This window comes from Aotus nancymaae, unplaced genomic scaffold (assembly GCF_030222135.1).
Source record: "Aotus nancymaae isolate 86718 unplaced genomic scaffold, 86718_ANA_hifiasm-v0.15.2.pri h1tg000040l, whole genome shotgun sequence".
NCBI classification, from domain to species: domain Eukaryota; kingdom Metazoa; phylum Chordata; class Mammalia; order Primates; family Aotidae; genus Aotus; species Aotus nancymaae.
In genome coordinates, this window is record NW_026988454.1 from 117,623,832 (window position 1) to 117,646,204 (window position 22,373).

The 22,373-nt window shown below is 38.1% G+C and overlaps 1 protein-coding gene across 1 annotated transcript in view; it reads right to left on the reverse strand.

The window, feature by feature from the left end:
• Positions 1–7,214: 7,214 nt before the first annotated feature.
• The window catches only part of CDC5L (cell division cycle 5 like), a 62,223-nt gene continuing 47,064 nt past the window's right edge, over positions 7,215–22,373 (reverse strand). The window contains exons 15-16 of the mRNA XM_021676066.2: positions 12,164–12,376; positions 7,215–11,413 (exon numbers count right to left, since the gene is read on the reverse strand). Coding sequence (XP_021531741.2) covers positions 11,309–11,413; positions 12,164–12,376 — 318 coding nt within the window. The 3' untranslated portion in view covers positions 7,215–11,308. The remainder of the gene's footprint in view (positions 11,414–12,163; positions 12,377–22,373) is intronic.

Sequence of the window (22,373 nt, forward strand, 5' to 3'; positions counted from 1 at the left end):
CTGCGCCTGTCCGGCACATCACTTTTAAAATCAGGTCAACTTCTGTTTTCCAGCCACTTCATTTCATTTTACCAGGTCAATCTTTAGACACATTCAGCCACATGGTCTCGGCAGGGATATAGGAGGGAGGACATCAAGTGATGCCTGCTGATTGACAATTGCTGGCTGGGCACAGTGGCTCAGGCATGTAATCCCAACACTTTGGGAGGCTGACGTGGGCAGGTCATGAGGTCAGGAGTTCGTGACCAGCCTGGCCAACATAGTGAAATCCTATCTCTACTGAACATATAAAAAATTAGCTGGGCATGGTGGTGGGCACCTGTAATCCCATCTACTTGGGAGGCTGAGGCAAGAGAATCACTTGAACCCAGGAGGCAGAGGTTGCAGTGAACTGAGATTATGCCACTGCACTCCAGACTGGGTGACAGTGCGAGACTCTGTCTTAAAAAAAAGAGGATGACAATTGCTAATTAATCTTCTATAATTCAGTTTCAAAGGTATCAGTACAACATATACTCCTAAGATATAGAATCTTCATTAATTATTCATGAATCACAAAGGTGCATTCCTTTACATCTTTAGTTTCAGCCAGTTTCAGGGTGATAAACTCCCTAAGATTTAATAGGTGCAGTATATAGATGACTGTTTTATTTAGAGACTAATAAGCATTCTGGGATTGGTATGATTTGAGACTTTAGATCCTGCAGCAGCTGGATATAATAGAAACAAGTCCTGGATTCTGTGCTCAACATGAACACCAACTTCATCACTTGGGCAAATACTTTCCTCTTATTAGTCACCTCATCTGCAAATGATATTTATTGCACAAATTACTTAGTATTTCCTCATTACTATATTTAAAACACCTCTCCAGGATCAAGATAGAAGAATAAAACCAAAACAAAAAAATATAACTGGCCACTTCTGTTGCTTATTGAAGTTGAAAAGCCTCAGAATCAGAGAATAAGAGTAAGAAAAAGAAAGTGACTCACTCACTGCACACAGAGGACAGCCACCCCCCCTTCCCAGCCAAAAAGAAAGTGACCCACTCACTGCACACAGAGGACAGCCACCCACCCACTCCCAGACAAAAAGAAAGTGACTGACTCACTGCACACAGAGGACAGCCACCCACCCACTCCCAGCCAAAAAGAAAGTGACCCACTCACTGCACACAGAGGACAGCCACCCACCCACTCCCAGCCAAGGCAGGTAGGGCTGGAAGGTGTCCCATAACACTCCCGATCAGAGACAAGATAACTGCAGATTCTCTGGGCAGAAGACGTAACTTCTACCCAGCAAGTTTAATCTAAATTCATAGTTCTTAAATTTCTTGGTCTTAGGATACCTTTACACTTAAAAAAAAAACTGAAGACTCCAAAAACTTGTTTGTGGAATTGATATTGATAGCTATTGATATCTGCTGTATTGGTAATTTAAACAGAGAATGTTTAAAAATACTTAACTACAACCGGGTGTGGTGGCTCACACCTGTCACCTAGCACTTCAGGAGGCCAAGGTGGGCAGATCACGAGGTCAAGAGATCAAGACCATCCTGGCCAACATGGTGAAACCCCGGCTCTACTAAAAATACAAAAATTAGCTGGATGTGGTGGCACACACCTTGTAGTCCCAGCTACTCAGGAGGCTGAGGCAAGAGAATCACTTGAACCCAGGAGGTGGAGGTTGCAGTGAGCTGAGATCACACCACCGTACTCGTCTGGCAACATCGAGAGAGTCTGTCTGAAAAAACAAATTAGCTACAAATTCATTTTTTAAAAAATAATAATAAGCACTTATTAGGACCAGGAAAGGCAGTTTTTCTGTAAAGAATCAGACAGTAAATATTTTAGGCTTTGCAAGCTACATGGTCCCCATGGCAACTCTACTGTTCTAAATGCAGCCATAGATGATAATACAAAAATGAGTATGGGCATGGGACAGTTTGCTTAAAAAACCAGCCTCAAAAGGTTTAAGCTGATCTGTAAGTAAATTAACTATGAATAAAGTCTAATATAATTTAAAGGAGGAAAACAAGGGCCAGCAATGTAACATTCACAATGTGTACCATCCTTTCTGGGTACTAGACTGCAAAGAACTAGAAAATGACCAAGAACCAGGAGAAAAATCAGTAAATAGAAACAGACCAAGAAATGACAGATCATGAATCTGGCAGATAAAGATGTTAAAAAATCCATTATAAACTGCTGTATTTGCTTGAGGATGTAAAGGAAAATGGGAACATAATGAGGAGAGAAATGATGTAAAAACAGAACAAAATGGAACTGCTAAAGAAGAAAAATGCAATATCTGAAATGAAAACTTCACTGGAACGGATTAATGACAAATTAGACATGGCAGAAAAAAAATCAGTATACTTAAAAAACTTCAAAATTTATACACACAAAAAAAATAACAGAACCTTAGTGACCTATGGCATGTCAAGCAGTGTAAAAAACATGCCTACCACAACCCAACTATATAATACCTATAAAAACTCACTTTATATAGATACAGTGAGGTTAAAAGGATGAAAGAAAAATAATCATGCAAACACTGTAACTGGAGTAACAACATTAATGTCAGAAAAAAAGTAGGTTTCAGGGCAAATAATGTTGCCAAATACAAAGAAGGGCATTTCCTAATGACAAATGGGTCAAGTCATCAAGACACAATAATCCTAAATGTGCAATAACAAAGCTTCTAAACAGATGAAGCAAAACTGACAGAGGCTGGGCATGGTTGCTCAACCCTGTAATCCCAGCACTACGGGAGGCCAAGATGAGAGGATCACTTGAGCCCAGAAGTTCAACACCGGCCTAGGCAACATGGTCAGACCCCATCTCTAAAAAGATTTTTTAAATAGCCAGGCTTGTGGTTGCACGCCTGTGGTCCCAGCTACTCAGGAGGCTGCAGTGGGAAAATTACTTGAGCCCAGGAAGTTGAGGCTGCAGTGAGCCATCTGTGCCACTGCACTCCAGCCCAGGGGTACAAAGGAAGATTCTATCTCAAAAAAAAAAAACAGAAAACACCTGACAACTGAGACATGCAAACCCACAATTATAGTTGGTAATTTCAACATACCCCTCTCAGTAATTTGTAGAACAAGTGGAGAAAAAAAAGCAATTAAGAATATGAAAGAGAAACTCTATTGATCAATTTGACCTACTTGGTATTTATAGAACATTATAGCCTGCAGAATACACACTATTTTCAAGTGAATGACATTCACCTGGTCAAGCATGGCAACTCAGTGCCTGTAATCTCAACACTTGGGAAGTCTAGGTGAAAGGGACTGCTTAAGGCCAGAAATTCGAGACCAGTTCGGGCAACATAGTGAGACTGTTTCTACAAAAAATAAAAAATTAGCTGGGTGTGGTGGTGCACACCTGTGATCTCACATTCAGCAAGACAGACCATCTGCAGGCCCATAAAACAAGTTTCAATAAATTTAAAAGGACTGAAATAATCCAGGGTATGTTCTTAAACCACAATGGAATTGGAAACCAATTACAAAAACAAAACAAAACAAAAAATACCTCAGTGTTGTGCAGTAGAAATAGAATGCAAGCCATGTTAAATTTTTCTACTAGCCACAAAAGTAAAAAGAAACAGGTGAACTTAATTTCAATAATATATTTTATTTAACCCAACATATCCAGAATACAGCTGACACTTAAACAATGCGGGGGTTGGAGGCACTGGACCCCATGCAGTCAAAATCTGAGTATAACTTTTGACTACTCTAAAACTTAATTAATATCCTACCGTTGGCCGGAAGTCTTACCAATATATAAACACTGGGTTAACACATATTTTGTCTCGCTATGTTGCTCAGGCTGGCCTCAAACTCCTGGCCTCAAGCGATTCTCTCACTACAGCCTCCCAAAGCACTTGGATTACAGGCATGAGCCACCACACCTGGCCAGAAAATGTTATTTTAAAAACTGTTAAAGAAGACAAAATATATTTAGAATTAGTTAAGTGAAGTGGATCATTATTAAGGTCTTCATCTGCATCATCTTCACACTGAGTGGGCTGAGGAGGAGGTGGAGGAGGAGGGACTGGTCTTGCTGTATTAGGGGTGGCAGAGGGAAAAGAAAATCCTTGTGTAATTAAACTCATGCAGTTCAAACCCATGTTGTTCAAGGGTCAACCATACTCTCATTTCAACATGTAAGCAATATAAAAAATTGAGCTACATTACATTTACTTTCATATTGTCTTCAAAATCCAGTATTTTACACTTAATAGCACACCTCAAATTTTGCAATAGCCATGTTTCAGGCATTCAACAACCACATGTGGCTAGTGGCCCCCATACAGGACAGCACAGCTCTACATGGTAGGTTAACAAGTCCGTTATAACTGCTAATTTTAATATGCATATACTAAGTTATTGTCTTTTTTTTAAAGAAAAAAATCTTGAGACCAAACAAAGCTTTTGAAATAGTTAAGCCTATCTTTAAAATTGTAACCTATTATTAATCACTGAGATTACTAACCTGTCATCAATGTTATGGTGAACGACAACATGCATGACAAAGTCCCCGTGAAGTTACAGCAGAGCTGAAAATTCCTATCACCTAGTGACATCATAGCTGTCATAAAGTGTAACATAATTACTTTACTTTTTAATAAATTTAGCGTAGCCTAAGTGCAAAGTGTTTCTAAGTCTCCAGTAGTGTAATGTCCTAGCCCTCACAATCACTCACCACTCATTCTCTAACTCACCCAGAGCAACTCCCAGTCCTGCAAGCTCCATTCATGGTAAGTGCCCTATACAGGTGCGCCATTTTATCTTTTACACCATATTTTTACTATATGTTTTCTATGTTTGGTATACAAATAATTATCATATTACACTTATCTACAGTATTCAGTAACGTGCTGTACAGGTTTGTAGCCTAGGTGTGTGGCAGGCCATATCATCTAGGTTTGTATAAGTACACTCTAAGATGCTCACACAATGACAGAATCACCTACCAACACATTTCTCAAAAGGTATCCTCCCCATCAAGTGATGAGTAACTGTACTGTTTGTTCTGATCTGATAACAGTGCTGGCTAATGAGCTGGTAGCATACACAGCCTGGATACACAGGAAAAAGGAATGATTCGCCTCCTGGGCGAGATAGAGTGAGATCATGAGAGATTTCATCACACTAATCAGAACTGTGTGTAATTTAAAAAGCACGAATTACTTCTTTCTGGAATTTTCAATTTAATATTTTTGGGTCATGGTAAAACCTGAGAGTATAAATCTCAGAAAGTGAAACCTCAAGGGAGGACTGCTGCAGTATTGCCTGAACTCCCCTCCTTGGCCTTACCTCTGACAGCAAAGGTGCAAAGAAGGAGGCCCAAAGAAATAATGTAGGACTGCAGGAAGGATGGGGAACTAAGGAAACACTTTCAACAAATAATCCAAGCCCAGAAGGCCAGGCAGAGGTGAAAAACTTGGAACCAAACTCAAAGACTGGCCACCAGGGAACACCAGATGAAATAAACAGCCTTAAATAATGAAATAGGATGCATACCCTGGAGATCCCCCAAAGACCTATCTAAGCCATCCCCTGACCACAATGTAAAGGAGCTGCTAACGGAATTAAAACTGGTTCAAACCACTGCTTCATTCTTTACTTAGAAGTCCCGAAAACTACAGGCTTGAGTGTGATTTTGAAAAACAACGGTTATTGTGCCAGCTCCAAATTCACCCTTTGCCTTGATTTGTGGTACAGGAGTTGTAACCTAGACATGTTTCCACTTTGCCAGTAGATACAATATCACAGCCACTGAGGGACACAACAAGTGAAAGGGGCTTCATTTCTCCTGGTTCTGGGCTTTTCCTTCTTACTCCTACTGTGTCACTGTCAGAATGCAGCTTCCTTGCCACAAGGGGCACTTCTCTCTGCCGGGGAGGTGTGGGAGACCCAGTGGTGCAGGTGCTCTGGAGTTTTGCTAGTGCCCCAGAGGCAGCTTTCCTCCAAGTATCACCAGCACTCCCAGCAAGTGACTTCCTAGTGAGGTTCCCTGGCATCCTGCCTGCCACCCCAGACTGTGGCACCTCAGCAAACTTCTCCAACCACACTCGCTTCAGTGAAATGTGAATCTCAGCCTTCAAGGAGGCAGAAAGGGCTCTTTCAAGTCCTTCTTCAGTTACTCTGTCTATAGGTAGCAGCTGCTCCCTACATCTGCCATTCCTGTCTTATTTAGAGATGTCTTTGTCCCACTTAGTAGTTAACTCCCTACTACTGGTCAGTAATCTTCATATTGAGTCTTCCTTGTTCAAATTACCGGTTTGTTTACTTTCTCCTGAACAGATTCTAAACCCTGAATGATACCATAATTGGTAAGATTTAAAAGACGATGTATATTTTCTAAATCACTAAGATAATTAAAACCAAGAAATTACAGTCCATTTTAGGGACATCAGTGAGAAAATATAAGGCGTGATTACAGAAGACTAAAGTCATTAATTAGCATAAAAAATGAAACAGCCCCAATTAAAAGGCAAAGGCTCTCCAAATGGTTTGAAATACAAAATCCAACAAGATACACTGTTTAAGAGACAACTAAAAATTATATATGAAAGGTGAAAATAAAAGGACAATTTATCATGCAAATATGAGCAAAGAAAGAAGAGAAATTCTAATAACAAAGAAAATAAAATTCCAGGCAAAAAGCATAAACGCAACAAAAAGGATAGCTTTAGGCCATGAAGTATCCCTTACAAATTGTATGTAACAGACACAAGTATTTATATACTAAATAACAGTATCAAAATACACAAAGCAAAAGGTCTAGAGAAACATATGAAATTGAGGGAAATAACTATGAGACTTTAAGAAAACACTATTATTCTTATAACAACAATAAGAATATTAAATTTGAATAATTGGTTGAATAAATACACATTTACTTCTGTCCTAAACAAACTAAATAAATCTTCATTTATAACATCCATAGAACACTTTTTAAAGCTGTCTGGCCCCCAAACCTCAATAAACAGAAACAAAATAAACCATGTTTTTTTTGCCACAAGGTAAAAATCCTACAACTAGCAAAAAAAAAAAAAAATTTTTTTTAAGCAAACTATATGGAAATTTTGAAAGAATTATTGAACCAGGAATTTAAAACACAATGATAAACTACTTAGAAAGCAAGACTACTACACATCAAAATGGCTGGGATGTGAACATACTTGAACTTAAGAGATAGTTCAAAAGCCTTCAACACATTTATTTGTATACAGCAAAAAGTAAACATCAGCCTCAAAAATTGGTCAAAAAAAAAATCTATGGAAAGCAAAATAAGTCTAATTGAGAAATTAACATATTTTAAAACAAAATCACAATCAATATGCAAATCAAAACACTAGTTTCCTGAACAGAAAACGTGTATCCTTAACAAGTCAAGTAAAAAGTGGTAGAATTAAGAGAAGGTAAATTTCTTAGAACTTAGAAATGGCAACGTTAATAGAAAAGAGATTGCTATTAGAATTCTCTGCTAACAACAGATGTTTAAATTTCAACAAAATAAAAATATTTCTTAAAACATATACATTACTTAAATTTACTAAATAAACATAAAAGGAAAAATATATTTTAAAACAAATTTTTTTTAATTTAAAGTTGCTTAAATTTAAAAATTGATAACATAATAGTCACAAAAGAAACTGACAGTTATAAAGAAATTATTTCCAGAAAGGGCTGTGAACTCAAAAGTTCTACAAGTATAGACTTTCCACCTTTCGTGAATAAATCATTCCCATATTATAATTGCCCAATGCACAGAAAAAGATATACAGTTATCCTATTTATTTTAGAGAGCTAGCAATATCTCAATGTCAAAATACAATAACCAGGCTGGGCATGGTGGCTCACACCTGTAATCCCAGCGCTTTGGGAGGCCGAGGCAGGTGGATCACCTGAGGTCAGGAATTCAAGACCAGCCTGGCCAACACAGTGAAACCCCACCTCTACTAAAAATAAAAAATTAGCCAGGTCTGGTGGCAAATGACTGTAGTCCCAGCTACTCAGAAGGTTGAGGCAGAGAATCACTTGAACCCAGGAGGCAGAGGGTGCAGGGAGCCGAGATCGTACCACTGTGCTCCAGTTTGGGCAATAGAGCAAGACTCCATCTCAAAAAAAAAAAAAAAAAAACCACACACAACAAAATAGCCCAAAAGACCAATCTCATTCATGTAAAAAAATGCAAATTTCCTAAATAAAAGATTAGTAAATCAAATTCAAATGCATTTCTAGGGAGGATGCATGGTTGGCTAACATTAACTCTGCAATCATTGTAGTGTAGTTTCTCTTTGATGTCGTTTATTAGACAGCATTATGTCTGTAATATTTCAAAAAGGACTCTCCTTTGTGGGGGTTTCTTTCAGCTTTTTGTCACATTTTATTTCTGTCCCAAAGTTACTGAGACTTTATCATGCTTAACACAAGTTTCAACAATACCTTAATGAATGCCTGTGAGAGACCAATACCAAAGTGAATATTATTTTTATTATGATTATTTTTTAATAGAGACAGGGTCTATGTTACCCAGGCTAGTCTTGAACTCCTGAGCTAAAACGATCCTCCACCTCGGCCTCCCAAAGTACTAGGATTACAGGCATGAGCCACCACCCCTGGCCTCAATGTGAATATTAAAATCATCACCAAAATGGCTGAGTGGTGGTGGTAAAGAATCCTGGGCTTTACAGGATACTAACAAAGGATAACTGTGTGTTTGTTCACCATTTCAAGTGGCACTGCTACGTGGCAAATGCATATGCAGTTTACAATGCACTCAGACTGCCAGTTTTGAAATTTTGTAATTCTTGGTGTTTTTTTAGGCTATAAGTGTGTGCATTACTTCAAATTTTGAGACCAAAGTAGCCTTTATTAATATTAAATTTTAAATCCATATAATTCAAGTCTACAAAAAATGCAAATAAACTGTAAATCCTTTTAAATTTCTTTTAAAAATTAATCTACCTGATTCCAGGACTGCAAAGATGATTTAATGTGGGAAAATCTAATAATATACCTCATCAAAATATCAAATGAGAAAAATTACATGAATGTTTTAATAGATGCCTAAATGGCATGTTTTTGAAAGTTCCAGAGGCATTTCTAATTCAAACTCTTTAAAAACTAAGAGAGACACTATCTTTCAGATAAAGACTATCTAACTCCCAACAGCAAACTTAAAAGTAAAAACTATGAACATTCCCATTAAAATAAGAAAAAAACAAAAATATCTAACATCATTATTGTTATTTAACATTGTCCTAAACATTTCAGCTAACAAAACATGCAATAAAAAGGAAATAAAACTATCAGAAGAAACATTATCATTATTCACAGATGATACGGAAGTTATTTCCTAAAAAACCCAGAACTAAATGAAAAAAGTATTTGAATTAAGTGACTGTATGCCAGGAAAATATCAATCTATGGTCTGATAAGACTACTAAGTATATACCTATCATGTCTCTCCACATAACTCCCCTACTATTACCTGGACCCTAGTTAGAGTCACTATTATTTTTTGCCTGGATTACTGCATCAGGCTCCTAAATGGACTGGCTTCCCTATCTCCAGCCTGGTGAGATATCACACAGTAAAGAGATAGTGATGTTTCTAAAACCAAATCTGATATCATTCCTTTGCTTAGATCTTCTCATAGATTCTTGCCATATTTAAAGATCCAAATTCCTTATTATAGCCTTATTTATGTGGCTGTATACAACCAGGCCTTATATACAGAAAAGTCACATTGTCCTTTTTGTTCCTCACACAAAAGAGGCTTTATGCTTGCTATCCACTCTGCCCGGGATGTTCTTTCCTTGAATCTCACAAGGATGGCCCCTTCTAAAATGCCAATCACACGTTATCTTAAATATTACTTCTTTAAGGTCTCTTTGGCTGTGCGGCTTACAGTGATACGGTACAGTATAGTGTGGTGGTACAGTGGTGAGCATAGCTGTCTTCCAAGAGGTCTCTTTGATCATCCAATCTAAAATAGCCATTCATTCACTATCTCATAATCACCCTACTTTAATTTCATCCACAGAATCTAAAACTCATGATCTGATACTTTCCCTGTACATATTTAGTATCTCCTCCCCACTAATGTCACCTTCATGAGAGCACGAACTCTTAGTAATTGATTATCTCCAACACTTAAGTGTCTGACACATTGGATTTTAATTGTCTGTCATTCTCAAAAAACTATAAGCTCTACTAAACAGGAACCAGGCCTATTTTATTCTTTGTTCTTAGCTCAAAGACTCTGGCACAAGGTATACATTCAATATCTGATGGATGGATGGATGGATGGATGGATGGATGGATGGATGGATGAATGAATCCCTCCCTTCCCTTCCTACAGTCCCTAGTATTCTAAGACTGGGCAAATGTTTTTGGTGATCTCAACACACTGGTGGCCTATAATGAGCTTGTAGTCAACTAATACTGTACACTAAATCAATTTATATGAATTATTATAAAATGAAATCTCTCCACCTCTATCCATTTCCCAAATTCTACACTGATATAACTGACTTCTTACACTAAACATAGAGCTTTAAGTCTGATGGCCTTGTTGAAATTAACTTTTAAAGTGCCTTTGTCAAAAAATACTTACAAGAAAATAATAGGGCAAGAAAAGTTAAATATTTTAAGCCCTGACCCATAAATTATGTTAAGTAGCTGGCATAGAAGAGACCTTCTTTAAAGTGATATTTTAAAAAATTTTTTTGAGGTACTAAAAAGTTAATCTATCTTGTCAGTGTATACAGAAATGACCATTCTTTGCCGAAACTAACAAAGCCACAAAGAACTGCCTCTTAAGTGTTTAAGATACTGGATCACTATTTTGATTACCCAAGAGTTACTCATTAAATATGACACAGAGTACAGAGCTGCTGGTTTGCGGGCACTCTTAAGTATCTAATTACTTCAAACAAAAGGCTACATTCTCAATTTTTTATATTTTGTTTTTATTCAAGTTACTCATAGGCAGCACTTTAAAATTAGGCTTTTTAAATTAAAGGCCAAAACTAAAAAAGTTTGCAAATATGACATTGCTAAAAGAATGACAGCCTTAATAATTTAAACCCCAAAATGTCCGTCCTGTGGAGTTAGGGTCTTTATACACAGAATGTGTAAGATCGATATCATTTAAAATAAACAACTGAAAAACCACAGATGGTGGGTTACTTTGTCAATGAAGATAAACATCAGTTTCAGCCTTCTAGAGTATGAAAACCGGCAATTAATTCGTTCTGTGGCAGAATAATAAACTGTACTTCAGAATTTTGACTTTAACGTCTCTTTCTCCAGCAGTAGATCAGCATATCTGTGCTGAAGTTCCTTTTCTCTTTCTTGTTGTCGCTGAACATCTTCTTTTAGACACTTAAAGAAACAAAAACATTAAGTAAATATTTTAGATGTAACTATACTGAAAAAAATCTACAGTACTCTACTTAAAAACCAGCTGAGTTAAATCATGATTCTTAAGAGGTAAATATTTCTCAAAGAGAAATAAACATATCCAATACTTTTGCTATAAAAGCAGTGTTACAGCCATTCTTTGATTTGGTCATATGTTTGCCATCTTGTAAAATCCTGCTGCTACTTCAAATAAACAAAACACTACTGTCCTATCAATACCCACAAATGAACTTCAAGAAGCCCTGACTGCCCTTTAGCTGGACAGGAGCTATTATGCACATTTGGTAGATAATTGAATCCAAACCTGGTCAAAGAAATGTGATGGTTTAGAAGGACTAGCTATGTTCCCAGCAACCTAAGTTACAAAACAAAAAGATACTGGTTTAGTTTCCCCTCACAGAACTACATGAATGGGTTGCAATTAAGTTTCAAGGGGTCAAATTACAAGGGCTAAGTATTCCATTTCACAATGTATCTATGTACAAAACAGAAGATGAGTAAGGGAAGGCCTTTGTATCTACAACTTGCCTGGTCTATCCATCTATACAGAGGCAATTCTAGATTAGAAAGTCAAATACTTTAGGCTCTCATTATTAAAAGCCTGCCAGTACCAACTTCAGAGACAGCCAGCATAGGAGAAGTAAAAAGAGGACAGCTCTGATAATTCTTTGCAGCACTCTTTTTAAATAACACTTCAATAGATCACATTACCTCTAGCCTCCGGGGAATAGCAGAATCTTCATGTTTCTTGAGTTCTTCAAAAGTGCGTAACTCCAAGTGAGCCTGTTCAATTTGGTCCCATAAGTCATTCAACTGTTTCATAAGCCCCATAGCACGAGACTGGTAACCCCCAAGCAAAATTTTCATCTTCTTTTCCATCTTTGCAGCTCTCTTGGCTTCTGTCGTCATGTGACCCCTGTTTATCTGGAGAGCAGGGGAAGATCTCAGCATACATGAGAAAAGCAGGCTATTAAATAACAGGGCTAAAAAGGTACCATTTGTTCACGTATGTGCCTCAAAGCAAAAATATACTACAACTCTTTATAGCTCAACTACTGTAACACAATATCAAGCTTAAGAAGGATTTATCTTCCATCTAAAGGGTTTTACAGGTGAGTCCCAAATAATCTATAATCTATTTATAATAATTTGACCCATGATTGAAGCACAAAGCAGGCTTGAATATCATAGTATGGGAAAAACTAATGTCTACTTTCTGAAAATGACTTCTGCTGTCATTCAACATTATTTATTTTGGGACTAGCTGCAAGCCATCCTCATCATCTGTATCTCAAAAATGTACTTCTGGGGGTCTGTTCACACATCAAGCACCCCAACTTTTACAGTCTCCACCCAAGGGCCTGCATCCTAAATCTCCTGGCTCTGGGAGCTGAGGGATCTAGTGCCAAGTCTTCCTAGATCACTAGATCCCTAGAACAAAGAGATGCTTTTAATCAAGCATGCATGTACTTTCAGGGACTACAGACTACAACCTTTGGGAGCAGTGCAAAGAAGGGGCTAAAAATGTGAAGCTCCACATTTCTCCCTGGAAGGAGCTGATGGCACAGTCTTGCAGTGGATACTCGACAGCCTGGCTTTGAACTTGCATTGGGGAGTTACTGGGACAGTACAAAAGTAGCCTTCTGGCAGCCTAAGCAGCAGCTGGACACTTTCTGAGTCTTTTCCACTGGCTTGCCCCAGCAGTAACTCTAGGCCTACCAATTCCTCCTAGAAGGAGTTTGTCCACACATCAAATGCCTCAATTTTCACAGTATCCATCCAAATGAATATATCCTAAATCTCCTAGATCTGGTAATGGAAAAGACTAGACATATGCAAGTCTCTGTAGATCAAAAAATAAGGAGGTGGTTTTAAACAGGTGTGTAAATACTTTCTAGGACTACACTCCCTGGGAGCAGTGAAGAAAAGAATCTGGAACATGCAGCTCTCACTTTCTCTCCAAAAAGGGTTTATAACTGCATAGTCTTCCAGTGGCTACTTGACAGTCTGGCCTCTAACTTCCATCAGAGAGCTAATGGGGGAGACAAACAGTAACCCACAGGCAGCCTGAGCAGAAACTTGTCATATCCTGAGCCTTTCCTCCAGCGCATCCCACTGATGATTTCAGGCCTACCCATTCTTCCTAAAAGGAGTTTGTCCACAGACTGAGTGCCATACTTTTATAGCGACACACACACAAGGGATTGTACCCTTCACAACCTAAGCTATGGGAAATGACAGGGTTTTACATTCTGGAATCTCCCTCAACCACAGAAAACAAACAGGTAGACACAGAACGAGCCCAATTCCAGCTGGTATCTCCCCAGGATCATAGAGTGCAGCCACAAGCCAAGAATAGGCATTTGCCATAGAGATGGCTTACTGTAGAGAGGGTGAAAGAATCAGGCACTTATCTTCAACATGAGGACAGAAGGAACTGGGACACATACGCAGTACCTCAACCTTCCCAGCTACATCTAAGCATCTGGCTTCTACCTTACTAATCACAGGGTACTGACAGAATGTGGCAACAAAAATAGAGACAGCAGTCTGAACAAATACAAAGATTTAAAAGGTATCTTAAAATCTCTACCTAGATGGATTGGTGAGATCCTTCTGCTACACAAGGCCAGTCTGAGAAGACTAAGAGAGGCATTTATCCCATGTAATGCACAGAAACCAACATAGAGAGAGTCAAGAACGATGAAGAAACAGAAATATATATTTTAAAAAAAAAGGAACAAAATAAATCAATAGAAACCAACCCAAATGAACTGGAGATGTATGATTCACTACCTAACAGGAAATTCCAAATAATGGTCACAAAGATGCTCAGCAAGGTCGAGACAGCAATGCAAGAAGAAACTGAGAACTTCCACAAAGAGACAGAAAGTATTAAAAGTACCAATGAGAAAACGTCAATCTGAAAAATACTAAAACTAAACTGAACAACTCAATATAGGGGGTTCGACAGCAGACTAGATCAAGCAGATGAAAGAATCAGTAAACTAAAAGACAGGTCACTGGAAATCATCTAATCTCAGGAGCAAAAAGAAAAAATAATGAAAGAGAGTAAAGATAACATAAGAGACTTACGGGACACCATCATGGAGAACGACTTACGCATTATCAGGGCCAGAAGGAGAAAAGTAACATATTCAAAGAAATAATGGCAGAAAACTTCCCAAGCCTGGGGAAGGAAATGAAAAGCCAGATCTAGGAAGCCCAAAAGAAACCAAGTAAGATCAATTCAAAGAGACCCACCAAGACACATCACAATTAAAATGTCAAAAACTAATGGCAGAGTGTTGAAAACCACAAGGAAAAACCATACCACCATGTATAAAGGAACCTCCGTAAGACTACCAGAAAATTTCTCAGCAGAAACTTTTCAGGCCAGAAGGGAGTGAGATGATATATTTAAAACTCAAAAGAAAGAAAAGGAAGAGCTGGGCATGGTGGCTCACACCTGTAATCCCAGCATTTTGGGAGGCTGAGGCGGGCAGATCATGGGGTCAGGAGTTCAAGACCAGCCTGACCAACATGGTGAAACCCTATCTCTACTAAAAATACAAAAAAAATTAGCCGGACGTGGCACGCACCTGTAATCCCAGCTACTCAGGAGGCTAAGGCAGGAGAATCACTTGTACTCAGGAGGCGGAGGCTGCAGTGAGCTGAGATCGTGCCACTGCACTCTAGCCTGGGTGACAGAGTGAGACCCCATCTCAAAAAAAAAAAAGAAAGAAAACACTTTAAAAGAAAAAGAAAAGAAAAAGAAACTGCCAACCAAGAATACTATATCCAGCAATTCTGTATTTCAAAACCAATGGATGACAAGGACTTTCTCAGGCAATCAGAAGCTGACTTTATCACCACTAGACCTGCCTTATAGGAAATGCTAAAAGGAGTTCTTAAGCTGAAGGAAGATAATACTAATTAGTAAATGAAAATATATTAAAGTATAAAACTCACTGGTAAAGGTATGTACACTGTCATATCCAAAGCATTCTTAATACTCTAATGGAAGTGAGTAAATCAATTATATCTCTAATGCAAAGGTTAAAAGGCAAAACTATTAACAACTAAAGTACAATAATTTGTTAAGGGAATAAAAATTATATAAAAATTTTAAGTATAACATCAGAAACACATGGGAGAAAGGGGTGGAAAAGTGTACAGTTTGTGTATGCAATCAAAATTAAGTTATCAACTTAAAATACCCTGTTACATAAACTGTTTTGTGTAAGCCTCAAGCTAACCACAAAGCAAAAGTCTATAATAGACACACAAGAGATAAGAAGATAAAATCCAAAGCATACCACTACAGAAAGCCATTAAGCGCCATCCCCCACACACACACATCACAAGCAAGAGAAGAATAGAACAAAGAATCTATAACAGAAAACAATTTACACTGGTTAAGTCCTCACCTATCAATAATTACTCTGCAAATGGATCACATCCCCAATCAAAAGGCATAGAGTGACTATTAATAAAAAGAACAAGGCCTTTTTAATCAATAAAAAGAACAAGACCTCCCAAAGTGCTGAGATTACAGGTGTGAGCCACCATGCCCTAGCCTGGATAAGGGGCCAATACCCAAAATATACCAAAAAAAAAAAAAAAACCCTCAAACTACTCAATAAAAACCAAATAACCCTATTTTTAAAATGGGCAAAGGACCTGAACAGACATTTCTCAAAAGAAGACATACAAGTGGTCAACAGATACATGAAAAAAATGCTTAACATCTCTTATCACAGAAATGCAAATCAAAACCACAAAGAGGTATTACCTCACACCTGTTAGACTGGTTATTAGAAAAAAGTATGTGTTGGCATGGGATGTGGAGAAAAGGGAACCCCTGTTCACTGTTGGTGGTATTGTAAGTTACAACAGCCATTTTGGAAAACAGTATGGAGGTTCCTCAAAAAACTAAAAGCAGAATTATCATTCAATCCAGCCATTCCACTTCTGGGTATACCTATCCAAAGGAATTGAAATCAGTATGTCAAAGAGATGTCCGCACTTTCATGTTCATTACACCATTATCCACAACAGCCAAGATAGGGATTTTTAAAATATGGTATACACATACAATGGAATACTATTCAGTCTTTAAAAACAGGAAACCCTGTCATTTGCAACAACAGATGGACATAGAGGACATTCTGCTAATTACAATAAGCCAGGCACAGAAAGTCAAATACTATATGATGTAACTTGTATGTGGAATCTAAGAATGTTAATCTCATAGAAGCAGGCAGTACAATGGTGGCTACCAGAGGATAGTGGTGTAAGTGGTAGACAGGGAAAGGGGAGATGTTGGTGAAAGGTATAAAGTTTCTGTTAGACAGGAAAAAGAGGTTCTGGTGGTCTATTACACAGCATGGCAATCACAGAATAATGTTTATTTTAAAACAGCCAGAAGAAGAGATTTTAGGCCAGGCATAGTGACTCAAACATGTAATCCCAACACTTTGGGAGGCTGAGGTGGGTGGATCACTTGAAATTAGGAGTTCACAACCAGCCTTGCCAAATGTTGAAACTCCATCTCTACTAAAAATATAAAAATTAGCCAGGCGAGGTGGCACGTGCCTGTAGTCCCATCTACTCTGGAGGCTGAGGTGGGAGAATCACTTGAACCCAGGAGGCAGAGGTTCTAGTGAACCTAGATCACACAACTGCACTCCAGCCTGGGAAACGGAGCAAGACTCTGTCTCAAGGGGAAAAAAAACACAGAACATGGATTTTAAATGTTCTCTCCACAAAGAAATGGTACGCATTTGAGGTGATGTATATGTTAATTAGCTGATTTAATTATTTCACATCTGTGCATGGGAAAAAAAATCACATTTTACTCTATAAATATATCCAATTATTATTTGTCAATTAAAATAGAGCTTTAAAAAATATGGCCAGGTGCAGTGGATCACGCCTGAAATCCCAGCACTTTGGGAGGCCAAGGCGGGTGGATCACCTGAGGTCAGGAGTTCAAGACCAGCCTGGCTAACATGGCAAAACCCCATCTCTACTAAAAATACAAAATTTAGCCAGGCATAGTGGCACACACCTGTAGTCCCAGCTACTTGGGAGGCTGAGACAGGAGAGTCACTTAAACCCAGGAGGCAGAGGTTGTAGTGAGCCAAGATCAGACCGTTGCACTCCAGCTTGAGCAAAAGAGCAAGACTCAGTTTCCAAAAAAAAAGTATTATACATCTTCTGTATTATACATGTGATACACTTTTAATAGCTAGAATATACCATAGTTATAATCAAAACATAACTCCCTGAAACTACAAAATGAGTACATTATTTTTACAATGTTATAATCCTAAATTTGGCATAAAACTCAGAGAGCACAAATATAAACATTACATAAAGCAACAAAATATTTTTTAAATTTTGAAGACTTAAAACATAGCATAAAGTCAAGACAATTTCCCTATTGAATATGTATACTGAGTATAGGCAGGCTGCCTTCTCTGATTATTCTAAAATTATAGGAAAATAATTTTAAAATGTATAAACTCAAAAACAGGAGAGGGACAATTAACAGAAGATTTAAACAAAACTCTGGATACAGCAGGGGCAATAAACTGATACAGTAGAGCAGACAAAGTCTGAGCTTAGAGAGTCAAACAAAGGCAGAGCAGGTATGAAATGCAGAATTCTACTGGCATCATATTGTATCTATGTATATACTCTGCACCAGTGGTTCCCAACCTTTTTGGCACCAGGGACTGGTTTCATGGAAGACCATTTTTCCAAGGACCAGGGCGGGGAGTAGGGGTGGTTTTCAGATGATTCAAGTGCATTACATTTATTGTGCACCTTATTTCTATTACAATGTAATATATAATAATTATATAGCCTGCCATAATGCAGAATCATTGGGAACCCTGAGCTTTTTTTCCTGCAACTAGACAGTCCCATCTGGGGGTAATGGGAGACAGTGACAGATCATCAGGCATTAGATTCTCATAAGGAGCATGCAACCTAGATCCCTCACCCGTGCAGTTCTCAACAGGGTTCATGCTCCTATGAGAATCTAATGCCACTGCTAATTTGACAGGAGGTGGAGCTCAGGCAGCAATACAAGTGATGGGGAGTACTGTAAATAGAGACGAAGCTTCACTGGCCTGCCTGTGCCTCGCCTCCTACTGTGCAGCCTGGTTCCTAACAGGTCACAGACTGGTACCCGTTCACGGCCTGGGGATTGGGGACCCTGTTCTACATCCACATGATATAATCACTTCACATTTTAAAATGATCTGCAAATGCTTGTGCAACATAACAACACTTACATTTGTGAGGTGAAAGCCTTAGGAATAATTAGTAAATCTGTATTAATTTTCTTTATGCCTATTCCCTGCTTCCTCCCTTCTCCCCCACACCTTTTCCTATCTTTCTCTCCATTCTTCTCTCTCAAACTAATTCCATCAAGTGATTCCATAAGCAGCTAAAAGTAGTTTCAGAATAATGTGTACCCAAATGATATGCTGTAATTCAAAATAATGTAACTAAGAGCAACCGAGAGAGAGAGAGAGAGAGAGAGAGAGAGAGAGAGAGAGAGAGAGAGAGAGAGCGCGAGAGCGAGCTATGTAAATACTTTTTTCTAAGATAGTAAATGTCGTAGGGGGGAGGGTAAATAAGCAGATATGGTACCATGGTGAAAATACTGTCAAATGAGAAATTCTGATATGAAAACTGTACCTAGGATGTTTTCTAAAAGTTTACACACAATATAATCGTATTTGTAGAGTTTTAAAACAAGTATATAGCTTCCCATGATAACAACTCTGAAATACCCACTTCAATGCATAACATCTGATTTTAAAAAAAGTTCAGTCTCAATGCTTTATGATTAAATGTAAGAATGTAAAAAAAGTAGTGTCCCTCAAAACTTAAATATAGTATTTCTACTGGAAAAGTAGTACTAGTTCATATCTATCCATCTCCAGCTTGGTTTATTAAAAGTCCAAGTCAAATAAGCCCATGGAAGGTGGAGGCAGGGGAGTAACACTGCATGCATGTGCCTTACAAACATGAGATGGATCTAAAATTAATTTAAATGAAGCTCCTTTAAAACCATGCATTTCTTCAGATTTTTATAAAAGTTAAGCTTTTATTCCTCTGCAACTTACTTGAAAAAATTCATGAAAAATGTTGATGTCCTTTATAAATGAACCTCTGATAAATCAAACCAAGTTCCATGACAACGATTATATGTCTTCTAAAAGAGTCAGGATATACTGGTTAAGGGCAGGCAGCAAAGTACAGTGGGTAAGAGTGTCACTGTTACAACCCAGCACTGCCGCCCAGCTGTTTTGACCTGATGAAAGTTATTTAACCTGTGTGTCTCCATTTCTTTAACAGTAAAACAGTCATTGCTACAAGTTGTTATGCAGCTTAAATAAGATGACAGATGCAAAAAGCCTCAGCTGCCCAGTGACTGGCACAGAATAAGCAGTCAACAAATGTCAGGTCTGAATACTATTATTTTCCAGATATTAAGAGTTCAAACATTTTGTTCTTTTCCCTAATAACTAAAGGAGTAAAAGTATGAGGCTTTAAAAGCTTCATTAAATTCCATCTTCAATAAAAGTCTAAGTGGACCCTTTCCCGGAAATACAACAAGGAAAACCAGCTGGTCCTTCTTTAAGTGAGGAGTTTGCCCCTGGTGGACCACGAGACCAAATAACACACACTGGACCTCTGTCCTACAGTGTAAAAATAGTATCAGAACATGGACTCGTGGTGCTTCCCAACTCTATGGGAAGATTTTCTAGCCCTGAAGTTCAAATGAGGTGAAGGAAGTATCTAAGTATTTGATCCAGTAGCTCCACTCCTAGTACTTCCCAAGAGAAATGAAAACATGTCCACATGAAAACCTGTACATGAATGTTTATAGCAACATTATTCATAATAGGTAAAATGTAGAAGCAACCCAAATATCCACCAACTGATACATGGATAAACAAAATGTGGTATTATCCACACAATGGAATAGTACTCAGCCATAAAAAGAAATACTAACATATGCTATCACATGGATGACGTTTGAAAACATTATGTTAAATGAAAGAAGCCCATCACAAAAGACAACATATTATATGATACCACTTATGTGAAATGTCCAAAATAGGCAAATCTATAGATACAAAAAGTAGATTAATTGTTGCCTAGGGGTAGGCAGGTTGCAGGAAATGGAGAGTAACTGCTGATACAGAATCTCTTTCTGAGGTTATCAGTGTTCTAATAATGGCTGCACAACTATGTGAGTTTACTAAAAGCCACTGAACCATACACTTTAAATGATCTGAACTTTATGGTATGTAATTTATATCTCAGTAAGGCTATTAAAAAAATAAGGTCTACTGACCAGCACAGTGACTCACGCCTGTAATCCCAGCACTTTGGGAGACCAAGTCGGGCAGATCACAAGGTCAAGAGATCGAGACCATCCTGGCCAAAATAGTGAAACCCTGTCTCTACTAAAAATACAAAAATTAACTGGACATGGTGGTGTGCACTTGTAGTCCCAGCTACTCAGGAGGTTAAGGCAGGAGAATCACTTGAACCCAGGAGGCAGAGGTTGCAGTGAGCTGAGATTGTGCCATTGCACTCCAGACTGGCAAAAAAAAAAAAAAAAGGTATACTAGTAGTAGAAACATTACCTCCACAGGAGACAATAAAATATCTCCATGTTCAATTCTTCTGGATACGAAGTGCAAAAATTTTCCCCCAGAAATCAAAAGAGTACCTTCTGAGTATAAGTTCTAGAAAGGTGGTAGCAGGATGGAATTAGATTAAAAAAAAAAAAAAAAAGACAAAGCTTCCACCACATAAATTTTACAACACCATCAAAGAGAGAAGATAATAATTTGTACATACTCACTTCCACTTCAAATATTTCTGGAGTATGTCTTTTTAAGCCAGTGGTTTTCAACCACAACTAAACTTCAGAATTACCAGTGGAGTTTTTAAAATCTACCAGCACCAGTGCCCTAACCTCAGAGACTCTGATTTAAATGAACTCAGATCTTTGTGTTCTTAAAAGCTCCCATATGATTCTAACAGGCAATTAGGATGACAAACTCTGGTTTAGCCAGTCATTACAGAGCTAGGTATCAGTTATTTTCTCAACTATACCTACCAAAAAGTCCTCATTTCCAATAAGATATGAACAACTAAATCCATCAAATTATATTCAAGTTCCTTATTCTATAATTTAGCATGTTCAGCCAGGCAACAGTGGCTCACACCTGTGATTCTAGCACTCTGGGAGACCAAGGCAGGTGGATCACTTGAGCCCAGGAGTTTGAGACCAACCTGGACAACACAGTGAAACATCAGCTCTCAAAAAATACAAAAATTAGCCAGACATAGTGGTGCATGCTTGTGGTTCCAGCTACTTGGAAGGCTGAGGCAGGAATCACCCAAGCCTGGGAGGCAGCAGTGAGCCATGATCGCGCCACTATACTCCAGCCTGGTCAATAGAGCAAGACTCTGTCTCCAAAAAAGAAAAACAATTCAGCATGTTCTAAGAATACCCATATTACCTGCTCCAATCACATCTGGATTCAAACATACATTCCAAAACCCTTAAGAGCAAACAATGTCAAATACATACAATGCTTTTTAAAAATTAGTCATACGAATTAACATTTTCATTGGTTAAGATAACTCAATTAGGTATACACTGTGCTCCAGGGAGAGTCCATTTCCAATTTGGTGTAACGGCATAATACCTATATTCAGAACTGCTTAATTAGTCATCAAGGTACGTTTAATATTATCAGTACCCTGTATCTTAGAATTACCCCACCTCATCCAATGGAGTTATTATTCTCAAACAACTTTAAAACTTCAAAGTTGTTAGCTTTCATTTAATGTCAACAATTTTATTTCATTTAGC